Source organism: Theropithecus gelada, chromosome 16, assembly GCF_003255815.1.
Source record: "Theropithecus gelada isolate Dixy chromosome 16, Tgel_1.0, whole genome shotgun sequence".
Classification (NCBI taxonomy): Eukaryota; Metazoa; Chordata; class Mammalia; order Primates; family Cercopithecidae; genus Theropithecus; species Theropithecus gelada.
Window position 1 is genome coordinate 47,811,108 of NC_037684.1, and position 14,329 is coordinate 47,825,436.

The 14,329-nt window shown below is 51.4% G+C and overlaps 1 protein-coding gene across 2 annotated transcripts; it reads right to left on the reverse strand.

Annotated features, from left to right (window-relative positions):
• Nucleotides 1-8,050: 8,050 nt before the first annotated feature.
• On the reverse strand, nt 8,051-13,568 carry CD300C (CD300c molecule). 2 transcript variants are annotated; one of them, XM_025362594.1, is made up of 4 exons: nt 13,126-13,568; nt 12,179-12,517; nt 9,846-9,957; nt 8,051-8,720 (listed from the first exon to the last, which is right to left on the reverse strand). In XM_025362594.1, the coding sequence occupies exons 1-4, from the start codon at nt 13,184-13,186 to the stop codon at nt 8,576-8,578; spliced, it is 657 nt and encodes a 218-aa protein (XP_025218379.1). In that variant the 5' UTR covers nt 13,187-13,568; the 3' UTR covers nt 8,051-8,575. The 2 variants fall into 2 exon arrangements, with proteins under 2 accessions (XP_025218379.1, XP_025218378.1); XM_025362593.1 differs by having other exon boundaries at nt 9,846-9,980; nt 12,175-12,517.
• Between the last annotated feature and the right edge of the window lie 761 nt (nt 13,569-14,329).

The following is a 14,329-nucleotide window of genomic DNA, read 5'->3' on the forward strand; positions in this document are numbered from 1 at the left end:
GACTTTCTTAATCATTCACTTCCTTTTATAGAGTACGTAGTTCCTGCTTTTAATTATTCATTGAAAGAGGCAGGGCTGGGCCACAGGGATTGAGCACTGTCACTATGTAAAAAGGAGGAGGGAGGGGACTGTGCAGGGTCAGGAGGGGAAGGGGAAAAGGGGTGGGGTGGGGTGGGGGGGCATCTGGCCTAGCAGGCCTTGGGTCCAAGGGGTATAACGCTCTGGGAGTCAATTTCAGAACTGTTCTACACCACAGTGACGGGTCCCAGCAGCAAGGAACACCCAACTCAGGTGTCAGATGGGCCATGCTGGACACACCTGAAGATTCGTTTGTTCAGGTGTTACAGCCAAGTGCATAAACACGCAGACTGTTGGCTCAGACAGACCTGGCTCTAACCCCACGAGCACCACCTACAAGCTGTGTGACTGTGGACAACGCAATCAACATCTCTGTGCCTCAGTTATTGCATCTATTAATTGGGCTCATAATGTTTGTTCTTGTTATAGGAGTTATTGAGAAATTATTTTAAGTAGATAGAGAGGAAAAGGGGTCCTTGGGAAGATTTTTTTTTTTCTTTTAAAGCAGCTCCGTAAATGTTTCTTGTCTAGCAGAAAAGCCCTGGCTCTTACAGCTGCGCAGGCAAGCTTTGATATGCAAATACAGGCCATCAGAAACTGGGTCCACCCAAACATGGAGACTCCTGCAGTCTTCTTCTTGTCCCCACAAGTGCCTGGCAACATGGCCGCCCCTACAAATCCCCATGTGTGTAGAACATCATGGCGCCTGTATTTGCATATTAAAAGGCTAGGGTAGCAGGGCTAGGTTTTTCGTGGGCTACTTGAATGACATACCTGGTCAAACCAATCCCCTGGGCCCTATGCAAATCAGGTACCGCCTCCTCCAGCCTCCTCATATAACTGGCTGTTTTGCACCACACTTGAGGTTCCCTGTTTCAGCTTGGAGCCCGCCTCCTTCAGTCTCTGTACAGGGGGAGCCTCTTCCTTCCTTCTTTCTTGTCTATTAAATTCTCCACTCCTTAAAACCACTCCACATGTGTGCATGTTGTTTTATTAAAACCAGCAGGAGACCAAGGAACCTGGTGTTCCTCCAGTCATCAGAGCCATATCATTTTGGTGCATTGGCCGGAAATCCAGCATTCATCGGAGTGGTAAGTATGGGAGTGAGCTTAAAAACTGTTCTGTCATTCCAAGGCACTCTTAGCCTCTATTTTAAAATAAAATAAAATAAAATAAAATAAAATAAAATAAAATAAGTCAGTGGGCATCCGTCAGCCGGCTACCTACACTTAGTGTTGGCTGCCATACTAAAGACTCGAATGTGAGGCTTGCTGGTGAGAACACGGAGAACCCCCCAATACCCCTGGGTCATTGGGAATGTTGGCCATGTTTCAAATCAGCTTCTTTTCACAGGAAGACCTCGCCATTGTGCAAGGCTGGGAAAAGTTCTCAGGCAACTAAGAATTTCTGGGCAGAGCACACCCTAGCATGAATCAAACGCCCCTGGACTGGACCCAGCCTCTGGTGGCCCATTCTGGGTGTTGGCAAAGAATCCTCAATCTTGTCACAAAACTCTCCTTCCTTCTCTATCTGCGGTCTCTTTCACTTTCTCTGTGTGAAATGTGTAGCGATTTTTACAGCCTAGGAAAGTAATCCTGTTAGGCAAAATCAGGAAGATGCGGTTGCAATCTTCTAGGAACAGAGTTCTCCCCTTTCTCCCTACCACGTCTCTGTTGAGCACATAGTATTTCTAAGTCAACAGTGCCACCTAGTAGAAATAGAAATCCTCTACATAAAGCATATTTTTTTTCATGGCAAACCGCAGCTTCTTTTTGCATAATTAGAGATCAAGCTGGGCCGGGCGCAGTGGCTCACGCCTGTAATCCCAGCACTTTGGGAGGCCGAGGCGGGCAGATCATGAGGTCAGGAGATCGAGACCATCTTGGCTAAAACAGTGAAACCCCGTCCATCTCTACTAAAAATACAAACAATTAGCCAGGCGTGGTGGCGGGGGCCTGTAGTCCCAGCTACTCAGGAGGCTGAGGCAGGAGAATCGCTTGAACCCGGGAGGCGGAGCTTGCAGTGAGCCAAGATCATGCCACTGCACTCCAGCCTGGGCAACAAGAGCGACACTCTGTCTCAAAAAAAAAAAAAAAAGAAAGAAAAGAAATCAGGCTCTAGGCCTCTTCTGAAAGTTCTGCCTTTAGCATTTAGGAGTTAAGATGTCTTCCATAGACAAATTTTAGTCTCAGTATTGTCCCACCGGCAGGAAAATGGCCATTCGGTTCCTACATTCCTTTAAGTCACTTATTCTGTTTCCGATTAAGATGGTACTTAATTAGTAAGGGGGTTTTTAAGTCTAGAAGTTAACCAGAACCATTTTTCTAAGGGTAAATTCTTTAGCACAGGCCATAATAATAGCAAGATATAAAGTTCAATCGAGCATGCGCCTTCCCTTAAAGAGGCCTTGCCCAATTATGTAGTTTTTCTTTTTTCTTTTTTCTTTTTTTTTTTTTTGAGATGGAGTCTTGCTCTTGTCACCCAGGCTGGAGTGCAGTGGTACGATCTCAGCTTACTGCAACCTCTACCTCCCGGGTTCAAGTGATTCTCCTGCCTCATCCTCCCAAGTTGCTGGAATTACAGGCGCCCGCTACCATGTGTAGCTAATTTTTGTATTTTTAGTAGAGACAGGGTTTCACCATGTTGGCCAGGCTGGTCTCGAACTCCTGATTTCAGGGGACCTACCCACCTCGGCCTCCCAAAGTGCTAGAATTACAGGTATGAGCCACCTCCTCATACCTGTATGAGTCCTCATAGGACTGCAGCCTAAATTCCAAATACCAAAGACTGAAATTTTCAGCCTTGCTAAGGGAACACCTCAATGTTTGAACCTTTGTTGTGTTTTGTACAGGGCATTCTCTGTACTAGTTTGTTGTGGTTATAAAACAATTAGCAGAATAGCCTACATTTGTAATTATTTTCTATTCCATGCTTCTGCCCATGTTGTTTTCTCTCAAAATCCATTCCTTTAAAAAATCTGTTGCAGATGTGAAAAAAAAGAGAATGCTATTAAAAGACATTTTAAAAGCTCATAAATAATTAGAATTACATGCCATGTTCATAGAGAAATTATCATAAAGATAAATTTTATACATTTACATTTAAAGTCTCAACAGAGTTTTTTTTTCTTTTTTAGAACATTGACTCGTTAATTCTAAAATTTCTGCAGAAGAGGAAATGACCAATATTTGCAAAGACATTCCCGATATCAAAGAACAATGTATAGTGACGTGCCTTACCAGATGACAAGACATTTAAACACAGCTGTAGTAATTAAAACAATGTTGCCTGGGTTCCAAAATAGGCAATTAGGCAAATTCAACATAATAGAGTGGTTAGAAAAAGGTCCAAGCATATATAGAAATAAATACATGCCAGGGGTTTCTTTGCAGATTGCTGGGGAAATGTGGATAATGTTTATCCAAATGGAAGACAGAAAAATGGATTATTATCTCAGCCTAGAAACAAAATTATTTAGAAATGGGTCAAGGACTTACCTGTGAAAGGGAATATTTTAAAAATTTTAGAAGAAAATATAGGAGAATTTTTTTTTTTAATTTGGGAGTATCCATAATTGGTTAAACAAGATGAAAGTATAAACCATTAAGGAAAATGAATAATTTGTACATTAAATTGAAAATCCTATTTCTCAAAAGATATAAAGCCAATAAGCCAGGAAAGGATATGTGGAGCACGGTAACTAACAAAAGACTTGCAAAGAACTTCTACCAATCGGGTCAAGAGATCAGGAGATCGAGACCATCCTGGCTAACATGGTGAAACCCCGTCTCTACTGAAAATACAAAAAATTAGCCGGGCTGTGGTGGGCGCCTGTAGTCCCAGCTACTTGGGAGGCTGAGGCAGGAGAATGGCATGAACCCAGGAGGCAGAGGTTGCAGTGAGCCAAGATCACACCACTGCACTCCAGCCTGGGTGACAGAGTGAGACTCTGTCTCAAAAAAAAAAAAGAACACAAACAACAGAAAGTAGATGAAGATTAGAAGAGGCCTTTCTCAAAAGAGAAAATTAAAATAACGAAAAAACACATGAGAATGAGTTTAATATTAGTAATCAGATAAATTCAAATTAAAACAATGAGATATCATTTCATATCTATTAACTTGAAGAAACTTAGAAAGTCTAAGATTCAAGCAGGAGCACTGCTGATGAGGAGCAAAAGTTGGTGTAGTTACTTTGGAAAATAATTTGCAATTGCCTAGTAGAGCTGATTACACACATGCAGCAAAACCTAACAATTATTTGCTGAGAACTCTACTCTAGGAGACACTTTTGGACAGATAAAATAGGATATATGTTCACAATAACATAAGTAACGGCAACAAAAAAAGAAGAGGAGAAGGAAGAAAAGGAGGAGGAGGAAGAGAAAAAAGAAGAGGAGGAAGAGGAGGAAGAAAAGGAGGAAAAGAAAAAAGAAGAAAAGGAGGAGGAGGAGAAGTAGGCAGGAAGAGGAGGCAGAAAAGAGTAGGAGGAGGAGAAAGAGGAGGGAGAAGAGAAGGAGGAAGAGGAAGGAGAAGACGAGAGAGAAAGGATGGAGAAAGAGAAGGAGGAAAACAAGAAGAGCATAAAAAAGAGAAAGAAAAGAAACAAGCTAAACACCCGTTCAAGCAAGAGGGATGTGCGAGTTGTGGTATGTTCCTACAACAGAATGTAGACCAGTACAAAGAAGTGACACATCAATGCATCAACACATCAGCATGGATGAATCTCAAATATAAAGTGTTGAATGGTCCAGGCACTGTGGCTCACGCCTGTAATCCCAGCACTTTGGGAGGCCGAGGCGGGTGGATCACGAGGTCCGGAGACGGTGAAACCCGTCTCTACTAAAAATACAAAAAATGAGCCGGGTATGGTGGCACACGCCTGTAGTCCCAGCTACTCAGGAGGCAGAGGCAGGAGAATCGCTTGAACCTGGGAGGCAGAGGTTGCAGTGAGCCGAGATCTAACCACTGCACTCCAACCTGGGTGAAAGAGTGAGACTCCATCAAAAAAAAAAAAAGGGTTGAATGATAAAATCCAATTGCTTAGAAATAAAAATGCCTAATACTATTCACAGAAAGTTCAAAAACAAAGCTAAACAATATACTCTTTGGAAATCCATACACATGTATAAGGCAAATTCCTTAAAACAAGATGATGATGAACATAAAAATCGGAATGTGAGCCGGGTGCTGCAGTGCATGCCTGTAGTCCCAGCTCTCCAGAGGCTGAGACGGGACCATTGCTGGAGCCTAGGAGCTCAAATCCAGCCTGGGTAACATAGTAAGACCCATCTTTATAAAAAATAATAATAAAATAAAATGTAGGATGTGGTTTTCTGAGAGGAGGATAGAAAAGAAATTGCATAAGATCAGAAAGCGGTTTGGGGCTTCATGAGTATGAATTATGTTCTATGACTTAAACTGGACGGGGGGCACACACGGGTTAAAGAGTATTCTTGGTTGAAAGTGCATGTATTCTTTTGTGTGTCTGATACATCACGAGAAAAAAGCTTCCAAATCTTCTAATAGAAACATGGATTTGTTGGTCAGAAGGCCATTCCCATACGTAAAAGGGAGTGTGTTGCTTGGCAGGGTATTGATGGGCATCAGTTACTGTTTCTCACAATCCAGCTGACTCTGCCTCCCCACCGAGCTCCTCTGAGCCCCGTTCACCCACAGGACAGCCCCCAGCATGTTTAGGAGCAGGGGCAGCTCCAGGAGGGTCAGGAGCAGGATGTGGAGGCTGCTGAGCAGGGACTTGTGGGGACACAGTGACAGGCAGTGAGTCACCTCCACAGGGGAGGCCCTGGTGCCCTCCACCTTGCCCCATCGCCAGTGCCAAAGTACTGTGGCCACAAAAATCAAGAACTAACCTGGACATAGCAGCCAGACACATAAAACCAATGCCCTTTAATTATCACCCTAAGAATTGCCTTGAGACTCGGGGCTGTGGGCTGAGGCAGGGCAGGGCCATGACAGCAATCTGAGGGGACACCCAGGACCTGGTAGGACCTGAATCCACAAGAATCTCTACCAAAGCCCTTTGTGTGCAGGAGCACACCCTTCAGGGTGCAGAAATCAATAACCCAGATATCTGTTGAATGCCTGCTCCTCTCCAGATGGCATTTCCCGCAAAGGCAGGAGCCCTGTCTTGTCCTCTTCACAGATAAACTGGCACCTGCCCTGTGGCTGCAAACATCAGTCTGTAAAATTCACGGTTGTTGAGCAGCGGCCGCTAGTGTCTGTCCTGGGTCCACTGTGATGGTCACGTGCCTCCCCAGGGAGCAGACATGGCGGACAGGCCTTCCCAGGAGGCGGGGACCCAGGTCTGTCCACACTTAGCATGGCTGGTTCTCCTGACATGATGGGCTCAGGGTGTCTTTACCCTGGAAAGGGCAAGGAGGCTAGTCAGGTGCAGGGTTTGCCTCCTGTTTGTCCTGAAGGGCATCACCCCTTCTCCACATTCTTATGCCTTAAGCATATTCCTTGACTCTCCCAACCCTCCTGCAGATTTCTGTTCCTTTCTTCCTATCAGAGTTAATAGCACCAGTATGTGCACACAGCCATGAAGCCGAGTGGAGAGTGACAGGGGAATCTGGGTGGAGCCAGCACCATGAAGGGGTGACTGCACCCTCGTCCTGCCCTGTCGTCCCTCCATTTACACTCTCAGGGACACAGTGTGCACTGGAGTCATTGGTGCTGATGACCCCAGACTCACATCATGGGACTGTCATCAGCCCAGTGCAATCTGAGGCCCTCCCACCTGCCCAGTGTTCATGTCTGGCTTTGGCTCAGCTTGGCAGTAGCCAGCCCTGCCATGAGGAACTGACCTGGTCTCCCCTTCTGCTCATTCCATTCTCCCCAGAATCAGCAGCGTGATCCCTGACACACACACACACACACACACACGTGGCCCTGGGGAGGCGCTGCTCAACTCCCAATGGCTCCTGCTGTCACAGGATGGCACCCACCTGACCTGGCCTCGGCACACAGGTCCTGGCAGCCCCCAGTGCCCGGCAAGCGGCTCCCACCTGGAGCCACTGGATCCAGAGAGGGATCTGCTTCTTGTGTTTTCCAGATCCAAGTCTAAGATGTCCCCTGGCAGGACACGTGCACCTGCTGCTCTCTCTGCCTCAGGACTCCTCCTCCAGGGATCCTGGCGCTCACCCCCTCCTTTCTCCTGATCCCTGCTTGCTCATCGCCTATTAGAGGGGCTTCATAACGGACCCCTCCGCTCCTGCAAAGCAGTCACCCCACTTCTCTTATTTTACTCCGTGGCTCTTCTCACCTCTGTGTTTTACATTTACCTCTGGAACTTATTCGTGTATTTTTGCATGTGTTTATCATTTCTATCCCCCACCTGGAATATGGGCTCAATGTAAACGGAGTTCCTTGCCTGGTGTATCATGGTCTGATACACCAGAAGCTCCCATAAGTATCTGCTGAATGGAAAAAAAAGTAAGAACCCCCAGCGAGGCCCTCCTTGACCAGGAGGACTCATGGGAACCATCTGCCTCACAGGTGTTGGCCAGGTCATCATGGCGACCCTGGAACAGAAATGGTGGGCAAATGATAACATCTTCTTTCATCTGTATAGGCAGACATGGTCTACACTACTGAGCAAAAGACTCAGTTAACTACCACATCAAGGAGTCACAGCCCTCAGTCCATTTCCAAATTTGCACCAGTTAAAACCCACAGCCCTGGAATGAAGGAGAGGTCAGGTCCCCTTGAAGAAGGAGAAAGGGTAGACCTGGCAATGCTACCAGAGTTCACACGGAGAATCTTCTACCAGCTCTCCCAGAGGGACCTAGAGACACTGGCCAGGATGCGTCTACCTGAAGGAGGGAATAGTCAGGCTTTGGGGGAAATCCTGGATCCTTTTCTGCAGGGACTCCCCATTCTGAGAGGCCTAACATGGGGCTTGGTCCACTATTCTCAGCAAAGGCCTGTGGAGATCAGGGAACAATGGATTTCTCACTCAGGTCTGACTTAGTAGGCCTGATACATTCCAAACCTACACATTGTCATTTCTTAAAGTTTGAAAGCATCATGGAATCGACACACTCAGTAAATGGAAGCAGCCATATATTCTGCACTCCTGGACCCAGGGAGTGTGGGCGATTATGGTGGCAAAGGTGCAGGGGAGTCCTGGACCTGCCTCTCCCCGTAAAAACGGTGGAGGAAGCAATGCCAGGCTCCTGGAGAAAAAGGAAGGGTGCAGGGAGGGCATACGGGCACTCAGATGTGTTGCTGACAGCTTGAGGCTTAGCTGTCCAGGGCGTGCACGTGAGACGTGGAGTCACAGCTCAGGGTGTCCATGTCCATCAGGTTCACGTGTGACACATGAGGACCGGGCACAGGGAAAAGGCTGAAGGAGGCTCACAGAGGATTCCGGGAGATGTGGGGAGAGCAGCCCGGGAGGGAGCGGTCAGGTCATTCCAGTCCCGCAGCGGGGCTCTGTCGCAGCGCAGGGCCTTGATGGACAGCAGATGCTACTAGTTCTCACCCTCGGGCCACCTCTGCCTGCTTCTAGAGCTTCTCTGAGGTCTGTTCACCCAGAGGACGGCACCCAGCATGCTCAGAAGCAGGGGCAGCTCCAGGAGGACCAGGAGCAGGAAGCGGACGTTGCTGAACAGGGAGCTGTGGGGAGACGGTGATGGGCAGTGAGTCACCTCCCCAGGGGAGACCCAGGTGTCCTCCACCATCCCCTGACCCTTGCGTCCCAATCCTGTGACCACAGCCAACCACATAAGCAACCCCACTGGACAGTCCATCCCATCTCAGCATCACGGCCCCTAACCCTCAGCCTCAGATTTGCCCTTGACCTGAGGACTGTGACACAGGAAGGGCAGGACCGTGAGAGGATGTGAGGTCACGCCAGGGATCCAGGGAGAGTCTGTGTCCAGGACGCAGGTGTCTACCTCTGTGTTCCCCATGGAGGGTTACCCAGCTGGGGTCCCGGAATTCACAAAGGGTTATTTGTTTGGTGTCAACTCTCCTGTACACAGCGTTTCCAGGAGGGCAGGGACCATTTGTTTCATTCGCAGTGAGTACCTGGTGCCTATCCTGAGTCTCCAATAATCTGCCCTACAACTTCAGTGCTTGCTGAAGGAACGAATGAATGGACAGCTCAGCTCTCAGCTCCTCAGAGGACTGGGCTTATCAAACAGGATGAAACTCTGACAAGGGCTGTGAGGGAGGCAGAGGAGGGGACCGGGACCACCAGACCCCAGAGCATCTGTCCCCTGCCCTAGCCTGGCCAGGTCCCAAGGCTCCTCGCAGGACATTTGCCTCGCTCCTCCCTCTGCCTGGACCCCTCTTCCTCCAGACCCCAGAGTGCCCAGCCCCCAACCCTTCAGGTCTCCATGCTCACGTCCTCAAATCCTCAAACCCTCTTCTGACCATTGTCCGTGAAATAGCAACTCCAGCACCTACACACGCTCTCCCCAAACCCAAGAGACAAACATCTCATCCCAGCATTCATCACCGTTTGCTGTATTTGTACATCAGCCTCTGTGCTGACTTGGTCAATGCGTGAATTCACGCAGTAGAACTCAACTTCCACGAGGGCAGGACAGTGGCTGTGTGGTTCCCTGCTGTGACTCAATCCCAAAAGAAGAGCCCGACACTTCAGAGAACCTTCACATTAGGTGTGGGAGGTGTGAACAAAGAAGGGACTGGACGAAGGGAGACCCAAGTCCCCTAAACATCACACGCAGTGGAGAGGCTGCCCGCGAGGCCCAGTCCTGTGCACAGGCACCTTACCCAGGGTGTGGGCTGGGTTCGGGGCTGTCCTTTCTGGTCACGCTGGGCCAGGTGTGCACTGGTAGCTTCGGGGGAGGACCTGAGGTGCCCATGGAGCTCTTGGGGCTGGAGGCTGTGGGTGAAACACGGGTCAGCCTTGATGACATCACATGGGTCTCCCACTTACTCTCACCTGTTCTCGCTCCGATTTTCACAGACAAGGTCACCAATGATGTGCTGGACAGACACTCTGCGTCCAACATGCCCCACGGCCACACCCAGGCCTGACCAGGGTCCTGGGCCTCTCCTTGTCCCATCCCTAGGTGCTGCAGAGCCAGGACGCCATTTCAGATGTGAGAGCTGCCCTGCTCACCAGCGGGAAGGAAGAGTCTGTGGCAAAGGCACGGGGCTCCAGGTTCCTCCCCAGCCAGGAAAGGACAGGGTGACCTGGGGGAATGGGGTGATGTTTATTCTGCGAAGGGTGACCCAGAGTGACTGCGGCACAGCAGTGGTGGGAGAGAGGCTGGAAGCGAGGACAGGAAGTCAGCAGGGTCCTCCCTGAACAATGGGACCTGAGTCCACTCAGCCCCAAATGGCAGCCACGCTGCGGCCCCACAAGGCCATTGGACCATCCTCTTAGGGGGAGGGAATGCCCAGGAAGAAAGATCTGGAGAGGGGACACCCGGTGGAGCCTGGGCGGTGGCCTGCGGTGAAGACAGCTGGATAAGGGTCCTTTCCTCCTGCCCCTGGTGCCCTCAGGTAGCTCTTAGTTCCTCACTCCTAGATGGGAAGGCACAAAGGGTGCAGGAGGGACATGTCCCCCCCAGGAAATGGAGAACAAGAAGACGCTCAGAGGAACCTGGGACATTGTCAGAAGAAAACGATGGAAAAGCAACCACACTGAGGCCACTGGGTTTGTGTCTCGTGAGACAGGAGCGGGGCTTTGAGGGAAGAATGGTCTGCGGCACGGGGAGGGGCCCTCAGGTCCATGGCAGCCTCAGAGCTCATTTCCATCCGCAGGTCCCTCTGCCTGAGGCGGCAATTTCTGGGGTTTCCCTGGGTTCCCTCCTGTGGTAAAAGGTGTCAGAGAATAAGGGGGACACACAGGTCAGCCTGCGGGGCAGGATGCGGTTCCCAGGAGCATGGGAACCCCACCCAGGGCTCTGGGGCCCCTTCCTGTGGCCTCCAGTGGCTGCTGCAGGAGCTCCCAGAACAGGGTTGTGAGGCTGCGGCCTCAGGACCCTCCAGACAGGGCGGCTTCCATGCAGTCCCCAGGGCAGGGGCAGCCTTGAGTGAAGGGAGCCAGTGATCTGGTGGTCCCATTCCGCATGGGGAAGAGCAAGTCAGACCCAGGCAGGACAGTGGGTGCCCTTCAGTGTGGACCCGGCCCTTGTCAATACAGGGAGATAGCAAGGACCCCAGAGTCAGGGCTGGCCTCGCAGGCCCCACCCAGGAAAGTTTCAGGCCTGAGGCTGTGAGGGAGGGCACACAGCGGGGAGGTCTCCAGCCACAGGGCCAGGGGGCTTTTGTGGGTGCCCACCCTCCCAACACAGACGTGCAGGTGCACACACACACACACAAACCACATCACACTCCTATGCAGACACCCACACACAAAGACACACTCTCACTCATCCACACACAGCGGCACACAGTGTCCTGAGTCACTGACCCCCAAGCTCACACACTCCTGTTCCACTTCTTTCCTCAGGGACAGAATGACCAGCCCTAGACTCAGGCAGGCCTGGTGCTAAGAAAAGGAGGGGCTCACCTGGGAACACGGACACCTCAACCTGGACTGTGACCCTTCTGGGCCAACTGGGCATTTCTGAACAGGGCGCAGGTGCCACTCCCAATGGTCCTGATTTTCCATCCTGCTGATGAGGGTCCAGGTCTCCTGCAAGCCTCCCTGCTGCAGAGGAGTCTGCCTACACTGCAAATCTCACCTGTCTTGTGCTAAGGCTCCCCCTGAGGGCAGCAGCTTCCCATCTGGACCCCCAGCCTCTCTGTGCAGCCCCACCCTTCCCCCACACAGCTGCACTTCCGTGGGGCTGAGCCACAGGTGCGCTCCTGGCTCCGTCACAGGCAACGCTCTCTCAGCCCCCCGTCACCGGACCCTCCCCTTCTTCAATACTGGGCAGACATGTCGGCTGCTCCAGGAGAGATGCCTTGACTGTGTTCCCCTGGCCCCCACCTCTCTCTCTCTCTCTCTCTCTCTCTCTCTCACACACACAAACACACAGACACACACACACACACACACACACACAGTCGGCTTCACGTCTCTGATCTGATTCCTGCCCCAACAATTCCAACCTGAGCCTATTTAGGTGCTGAGGGAAGGAGGGGCTCACCTGGGAACACGGACACCTCAACCTGGACTATGGGATCCTGAAAGTCTTGGAACAACGGTATATCCACCCCACACCAGTATATGCCTGTGTCCTCCTCTGTGAGGTTCTCCAAGGTCACTGTGAAGCTGAGGTTTTCAGGACTGTCCCTGATGGACACTCGGCCGTTCATTTTTCCTGCTGGCCCTTTGGTCTCCACAATCTTGTCACATAGGAGAACCCGTGGTGGTCTGCACCAGTATTTGTTGAGAGTCTTGTATTTCTCCTCATACCAACACTGCACGCTCAGGGATCCCCCCACGGGGCCGTCCACGGTGCTGGGGCCTCTCAGAGCAAAACAGCCTGAAAAATACAAGCCCGTCTCCTTACCAGAGGGGCCTGGTCCGGGGTGCCCCGGTGTCAGGCCCTCATGGACCCTGGGAGTGTGGAGAAGCCAATGGCAGGCAGGCAGGCTTTATCCACCCAGGAGCAGGAACTGAGGGTCAGAGGCTCCCTCTGTGCAAAGGCGGGAAGGGCGTGGGAAGTTTCCATGGAGACTGGAAAGGCCAGGCTAGGGAAACACTGGATGTGTGCAGGCCTGTGTGTGCATGTGAGTGTGGCTGTGTGAGCGTGACTGCATGTGTGTGTGACTGTGTGTGTGAGTGCGACTGCGTGTGTGATCGTCCCAGATAAAATGTGTGATTTGATAACTTTGGCAACGACAGTCACAGCATCACCTCCCACCAGGGCTTCCTGTCTCAGGCACAGAGAAACAGGCTTCCCCCGCGATGTGCCCTGCGGCCTGCTGTCCCCTGGGGAGGCAGCTGCTGACCGCTCTTGGATGCTCCTCTGCCCTCCTCCCCTCTGCCCACCCCTGCTCCCCTCTGTGACCGCTACTCCACTACCTGCAGCCCGCCCTGCCCTCTCCCACTCAGGACAGAGCTCCCTGAGTCCAGGGCCAGACCACTCACCTGGGACAAGCAGGAGGAGCAGAGCTGAAGGCCGCCATGAGGCCCAGGCCCTGGCAGTCATTCCTGTAACACGGATGTCACCTGCCACTGTGCAAGACCCCAGGAGGAGACAAAATGGAGCCTCGTCCCAGCAGATCTGAGCTTTGCTTCTGCTTTTCTTCTGCTCTCTGCTTCCTTGTCCAGCCCTGTCTCAGGTCTGAGGCTGGAGAGGATCAGGGTGCAGGAAGCTCAGGGAGAGAGCCGCCTGGGCTGAGGCTGGTGCTGACAGCTCTGGGATGGTGCTAGTGGCTCCTCTCAACCCCGAAGTCTGGCAAAGTCCAGGGTCCCTTGGGTGGGAATGCAGCCACTTCCCCACAGCCCACAGCTTCTGGCTTCAGTGTGTTACTCACACAGCAGAAGGCAGAGCCAAGCCGGGCCATTTCCTACCACAGGGGCTGCTCCACCCTCCGTGACACGTCACTTCCTGGTCAGGATGGACAATCTTGTGGTTGGAAGCTAAATCTGCCATCTTCTTCAGCTTTGGAGGTGACCAGAGAGAGGCTGTGTCCCTTAATCTTCAGCTAGGTCCCCGCCGAGAGCTCTGCCCCTAAGACCCCCAGCTCTTCTTCTGGCCTCAGAAGTTAGCACTATGAACCCAGACACCATCTGCATGTCCCTTTTTGGTGCTGAGTCCCCAAGTAGGTTAAAATCCCACAGGCTTGGGGAGTTTTCTTCTTGTGCCCCTGCCCCCAGACCTAGACACAGAGCAGCATCACCCACCCGAGACTCTCCTTTTCCATCTTGTCTTCTTGCCGAAATCCACGCCCCAGTGAGAATCAGGGCAGAGAACTGAGAAGAGAGAGACAGAGAGTTCAGACGCGTGAAGATGCTGAAGTGGGACTTTGTGGTCAATATGAGGCTGCGACTGAGCCAGCACACACCCCAGGGCACACAGAGGGCGGTTTGGTGACTGAGAGGACAGCTTGTCATGAGCAGCGGCTGCTGGTGTCTATCCTGGGTCTACTGTGATGGCCAGGGGCTTCCCCAGGGAGCAGACATGGGGGACAGGCCTTCCCAGGAGGCAGAGACCCAGGTCTGTCCACACTCAACATGGCTGGTTCTCCTGACGTGATGGACTTAGGGTGTCTACCCTGGAAAGGGCAAGAAGGCAGGTCAGGTGCAGGGTTTGCCTCCTGTCTGTCCCAGAGGGCATCACCCCTTCTAC